The sequence below is a fragment of the Micromesistius poutassou genome (assembly GCF_964030765.1).
Source record: "Micromesistius poutassou genome assembly, chromosome: 13".
NCBI classification, from domain to species: domain Eukaryota; kingdom Metazoa; phylum Chordata; class Actinopteri; order Gadiformes; family Gadidae; genus Micromesistius; species Micromesistius poutassou.
The window spans coordinates 8,634,062-8,640,881 of NC_140283.1; the positions used below are offsets into that span (position 1 = coordinate 8,634,062).

Consider the following 6,820-nt stretch of genomic DNA (forward strand, 5'->3'; position numbering starts at 1 on the left):
CGCCCAAAAGATTTACAACATTAAACTGGGATAATATATAGGCCCTAGTACAAACATTCCTTGAGATGTGGCTGCAATGTGATTTAATCACTGGAACCTCTGCAGAAGATATTATATATATATATTAGAGAGATATATCATGGTAATGGGGGCAGTAGAGCGAGATGGAGATATATATACGTATATACTGTATATATATACAGTATATATGTCGGGTTCCTACCTTTCATGCCAAACTTGGAGCGTCGGCCATATTTGTTGATGAGCACAAAGAGGACGATTAGCATCACGCAGGCGAACCCCGCCAGCCCCACGGCGATGGAGACCTGGGTGCCAGAGGAGTGGGAGGAGAGAGGGGAAGAGAGGGAGAACAGGTGAGAAAACGCTAGAGAGTGGGCGTTAGGAGAGGTGTGGAAAAAGAAGAAAGGAATACCGAGAGCGCAAGGGGTATGAGAAGATGAAGGAGGTCGGGGGTGGTGGTGGTGGTGTGGAGAGCGGAGGTGACGGTGGCTGAAGGGATGTGGAATGTGCGCGATGCAAACCCACCGAGCACGACTTTTCCACTCTGCAGAGAGCTTATGCTGTCTGGGAAGAGGCGTCTATACGGGATCATTAGCATGTTTTTTTTCCACAATTGTAAAGCAACCTCGCAGCGCACAGGATAATGCGATGATATTCCGGTCGGTAATGTTTATGGGTAGTGAATCCCCCTGATTCAATCCCTCGCCATTTGATCGAGTATATCCCCTCAAAGCGGGCTTCCGTGATTGCTATCACATGGGATGTTAGCTGGCTTGCTTTGCCGTAGTGATGCAATTACATTTTTTGTTTATATTTTAGAAGAAGTTGAAAGGATGAGAGTGTATGGATAAACTGTATGTGTAGACTGAAAGGAAGGCAGATAGCAAAAACATGCAGTTAAGACATCTGTTTATGAACATCAAGTGGTCGTTCTGTTCGGTTACTAAGATGTTTGGACACATTTTTGGACAAAAGCTATGAATTAAAGCAAATGCAGAAATAAAAGCACCTGTTTTCTTTTTGCGCCACAAATGTATTTTGACAAAACAGGGCATTAAAATTTGTGGTTTTGTGTTTAAACTGGGATAATTTTCTCCCATCCACTTACACAAAACCTACTAACACTAACACACACACACACACACACACACACACTCGGAGAGGAAACATTTATAACTGAAACACACGCACAAAGTCACACTCCACTTAAAACCTGGGCCGGAAGAGTTATCTTGGCTGCTTTCCCCAGTCAATTACAGGAGAGAGAGGAACTCAATTACATTTCTTACCAACTCTCAGTCTAACTAATCACAGAGGGAATACAGGCAGATAGAGGGAGATTCGGTTTTTCGTCCTCATTTTTTTGGGGGGTTTATTTCTCACCAATCTCTTTCTCCATCCTCTACTCACTTTATCTCTTTCTCTCGCTCTCATTTGAATTTTTCCCCAATCTATAGTTCCTACGTTGCCTCTTTTCTTGTGGTAAGTACAGGAGGGATGCCTGATATCTTGCAGGCTAACTAAGGTGAAGCTGAAAAGAGAAGTAATTCCAACTCATACATTACATAATGATGTGACAGCCCGCTCCACTCATGTAGCAAATCTCACTTTACAAACAAACATGACTGACTCTTATCTTGATGTGTTGCTACATTTCCCAGATTTAAATGGTTCCTATAGGCAACAGACTAACAACTCAAGCACAAGTGAGTCAAGCTTCGTGTCATCCATTAGCTAGTGGTGTGTTGCGTTTGACTGTCTTAAACACTCACCCCGAAAGTATCCTCCTCGGGTCTGTGTGTCACTGTGATGGTCGGGGCCGGTGTGTCTGCAAGAGAAAAAGGCACACATTATGGATGAAGCTTACATAAAGAGACTCTAAGAACAGAGTGCAGATATGTGCAATGTGTGTGTGTTTCAGAAATACCAGTTGTTAAACTGGTGGACATTTATTTTACCTTGCCAGTTGCTTTAAGTCCACCATTAATTATTTTGAATTATTAGTAAGTGTGCAAACTTTGTTCGAGACAGAGGGACTTTTTTGTAATGGTAATACAAAAAAAATATCCTGAAAAGTTGGTACATCAGTGTCTTTAGATATTTTGTTAGGAAATGCATATGTATGATACCTCGCCTTGATGCCTCACAACTATATTTTAGTCCTTTCCTGTCACGTTTCTCCCCCTGCTCCGTTCCTATAATTATCTGTCATTGTGTCATAGAGGGAACCGGGGATCAGACAGCACTAGTAGATTGCATTAATAAAGTGGGATCTGTGATAATGTCTGCCACAGCATATGGCAGATATAAAAAGGCAGGTGAATTTGATTAGGCTACACAATGGAACATACAAAATGAAACACAATGCATGAGGTGAAAAAAATCGAAAGTGTTTTCAAATATATATATTTTTAAACGTGGACCCAATTTGATGGCTGTCAAAGAGCCATCCAATCGCGGGGGGGGGGGGGGGGGTGACTTTGTGGCTTTAACTCTAACATATTGTGGCAACCTTGAGAATGGATTTGTAATTCTCCAATGAGATTTTTTGCACTGGGCAGATGAAGTTGAAAACGACTTACCATAATCAATATCATCTATATCTGGCAAGCAAGGGAGAAGAGAAGAGAGAGAGAGAGAGAGAGAGAGAGAGAGAGAGAGAGAGAGAGAGAGAGAGAGAGAGAGAGAGAGAGAGAGAGAGAGAGAGAGAGAGAGAGAGAGAGAGAGGGGGGGGGATGAAAAGAAATGGGGGTTGCAGTCAGAACAAGAAAGTGAGTTTGCGTGTGAGAAAGACACAAAGAGAGAAGGGAAAGGTGGAGAGAGTGAGATGAAAGAGCGTTAGCATTGCTGTCAGTTAATCGAGAGCTGTTGAACACGTGAAAAGATTTACCCCAAAATAGCATTGTATTATTAGCACCATCTGCACTTTGCTATATATAAAACATCCCTTGTTAATTGCTTTATACTGACACTGCATATTAAAAGCCACCTCCAGCAAAGCAAATGTAAAGTTGGTGAACTGCCTGTTATTCAGTTCAGGATGACAAAAAAATGGAACAATCCACAACAATCATCAATCCTTTATATGTATGTGCTATTTATCTCATTTATCAGGTTATAAAGCTAAAAATGTATAAATGTATAAATAATTAATAATTAACATCTCATTAATAAGCTTGGATAAGGCATCCTGCTCAAGAACGCCCACACAGGTAGTCCGCCGCCATTGGTGGCGGACTACCTGTGCAGCACTGAGCAGTAAACGGGCTCGTCGTCGTCACAGTAACCATGAGCCTACCGGGGAAGATGGGCTTGTTGAGGAAGTGACCATACACGGTCTTGGTGGCCACGCCCAGGATGTTGCTGGCCACCAGCGTGTAGTTGCCGTTGTTGAAGTGCGTGGGGTTCTTGAACATCAGGCAGCCCTCCACGTCGTCCTTGTAGATGTCAAACTCGGTGCGCACAAACTCATCATGGAGGATTTCCTACGCAAAGGGGGGGGGGAGACATAGCGGGATGGCCGGGGTTAACCATTGTCCATCACGCAGACACACACACACACACACACACACACACACACACACTCACACACAAACACACACTCAGACACAGGCACACATGCTCTCTCTCTCTCACACACACACACACACACACACACACGCACACACACACACACACACACACACACACACGCACACACACACACACACACACACACAGACAAGCGAGGTGGGGTTGGGGTGGCTCAGAGACACCTCCAATCGATTGCAACACAACAGCCTCCGCCCATCCCTGCCTCCACCTATACTATGTGTAAATATATGGTCACAAAATGCTCTCTCCACTCTCAGCCTCTGCAATGATTGGCGCATTCGACGTCCTTCTTTTCGAACACATCACACGCAACACCTATCACTTCATCATTTAGCAGATGAATGCGATGAGTCAGACGGCGGCAGGAAGGAGACGATCAATACACTTCCTGGGAGCCCACCACATGCCATTTGGGGGGGCCCGGGCGTTGAGGCAAAATCATTGGCATCGACGGCCGCTTGTCAAGAATTTTAACCAAAAAAATTACAATCCTGTTTGGGTGATCCCTTATGCACTTTGGACGCTGTGGCTATTGTGTTGTACATGCTTTGTGTTTTGCACTTTCGTATTTGTGTATTGGTCGGTTGTCAGAGAAGCCTGGCTACGGAGGGATGCATGGACATTAATACTTTATACTTGTACTTGTATATTACATTTGTTATGGGTTGACAGAGATCCTAATACCAATCCTCTCATTAACCATTTTCATCTGATGGTTGACGGGTAAAGTAAGCAAACTGGGATGGGTGCATTGCTTTGCATAAAACTGTATGTGGGTGCATATATTATTGGCTTATATAAGCAGATTGTTGATAAGGACACATCACAACTGTATATATCAATAACTATGATGATACAGCAGTGCTTATTTAAAAAATATTTCATTTGGAACTCCTGGACCTACTATTTTCCTTCCGGAAAATAGTGTTAAAAGAATAAATCCTTACAAAGTATAAATTAGCATATTCATGATTCATATGAACACATTCACCGATAGCACACAGGTCACTATAGAGGTAGAGGATCGAGCTGTAGGAAGAGAAAGGAACGCGGCCCACCTGCTCCTTATAGTACCAGCGCAGGGTTGGGTGGGGCGAGCCAGCCACGGTGAACTCTATGCAGGTGTCGTGGCGTTTGTACGGCTCCTTCAGCTTCATGATGAGTGGGGGGTCTGGGACAGGGGAGAATGGGACAGAAAGGGGAGGATGCAGAAAAAGTCACGGTGAGATAACCAACTGTAGTTGTTTCGCATAGCTTTCTTCTTGTTTTCCAATCTCAGAGAACCAGAGACGAACATGTAGATGTATTCAGAGCAAGACATAGAAAAGCGAGTGAGAGCACAAGAGGGCATGTTAAGCTGTTTCAGTATAAAACGGAGCAACAGCAAACTCAAGTGCGGCTTACTGGTCGATACACGTGTGGTTCATTGTGGGTGCCCTTCAACACCGGTCTCCTTTACTGTGACAAGACCACAGAGACCACAGTTGTCCACTGAATATGCTGTTCTCATCACACCATGTGTGTGTGTGTGTGTGTCCATTTGTGTCCCTGTGTGTCCGTGTGTGTGTGTGTGTGTGTGTGTGTGTGTGTGTGTGTGTGTGTTCTAGAGTTTCGGTCTGTTGGTTGACAAACCCCTCTACGAATGTAAACACAGGCGCAGTTTTACAGCAACAAAGAGTTATCGTCTTACCTTAGCCTACTCAGTGAAATACAAACCTCTCTCCGTCGATAAATTAATAATTATTCGTGTCAGCCATTTTCATAAAAGGTTAGAGCCTTTGTGCATGCACATGCACATGCACACGCACACACACACACACACACACACACACACACACACACACTCGCACTCATCCAGTGCATAGATACTCAATATAATTAATATTAGTGTATCTTCTACTTGGCCTGCTTTAAATTACTTTAATATGGTGGCAATCCACGTGACAAAGTAATGTCAATATAGACAGTAACATAAAACATGAATGTTTCGATTAGATTAGGTTAGGTTGAATAAAATAAGATTCGATTTTTTTCAATGAGATTCCATCTAAATCCATTCAATTAGACAGACAAACGCAGCATGGAGAGTCAAAGTCAAGCATTGATACACAGCGAGCGCAGGACGGTTCACAGTCGTGACTGTGAGGCTGAAATGCCAAGCACCGAAACCTTTTGCTCATCACAAAACTGTCCCTGGACACAAACACCTAAAACACAGGACATTTTGTTTATAACAGGATATATCACGCAACATCAGGTCCACTTTTTATCCTCCCTCAACCTACACATCCTTCAGTCTTTTCTTTTGTCCACATATTTCAAGACAAACGACCACACAACTAGTGCTCTGTCGTCGTCGTCCCCACCCCCCCCCACGCCCCCCATGCCCCCTCATCTACAACCCAGTAAGTTCTTATGTGATCACACCCTCCTGGAAAGTGTTGTGTTTTGTAACCCAGACCCTCAAACATTGTTGATCGTTGCCACAGTGGTCTACCAATAATCACAGCAATTTGCTCCAATGTGTTTTTCAGCTACACAAACAGCCATGCCAATCTCCTCGAGTGAAAAACGTAATCACTGGCCCTTGACAAATCCCCAAGTATACATTATTTCCACTAAGGCAGAAATGCATTTTTTCGTTGCTCATTCACATCACACATGGACAAAATCCCCAACAGTTTATCTTTTGAATCGATAGCAGTGTGTGTGTGTGTGTGTGTGTGTGTGTGTGTGTGTGTGTGTGTGTGTGTGTGTATGTGTGTGTGCGTGTGTGCATGTGTGTGTGCATGCGTGTGTGTTTGCCCGTGTACGTGTTTGTGCATGTTGTGTGTGTGATGTAAAAAGCCATGTAGACAGGACACCGACGGTACATTTTTCCACTAAGACCTCTATTCTGTTTGGCAGAAGGAATTGAGCATTCATGACTGCGCACATATTAAGCTGTAAATGTTTTAGTTATGTGTTTATTTTTTGGTTCATAAGAAAAGGAAGAAAAATCCAACCTTTGGGCCAAAATAAATGAGTCAATTCCGTACAAATATTATGAATCACAAACACTCCCGGGGAAAACGAACAAAGAAAAAAAAACGCAGGAAGCTGAAATCAAAATGAGAAGCGAATGCAAAGGTTCAGTAGCCTGGCTACTGCCAGACTAAGCTCAAGCGTAGATTGCACGTTGGTCTGGGGAAGCTGCTGTCATTTT

General features: G+C 43.5%; 1 protein-coding gene across 1 annotated transcript in view; it reads right to left on the bottom strand.

Annotated features, from left to right (window-relative positions):
• Positions 1-6,820, bottom strand: part of LOC311357225 (NT-3 growth factor receptor-like) — a gene marked incomplete at both ends in the record, with an annotated part of 114,421 nt that overhangs the window by 43,791 nt on the left and 63,810 nt on the right. Inside the window, 5 exons of the mRNA XM_084477136.1 lie at positions 224-326; positions 1,794-1,849; positions 2,604-2,618; positions 3,320-3,506; positions 4,674-4,786. Coding sequence (XP_084333262.1) covers positions 224-326; positions 1,794-1,849; positions 2,604-2,618; positions 3,320-3,506; positions 4,674-4,786 — 474 coding nt within the window. The remainder of the gene's footprint in view (positions 1-223; positions 327-1,793; positions 1,850-2,603; positions 2,619-3,319; positions 3,507-4,673; positions 4,787-6,820) is intronic.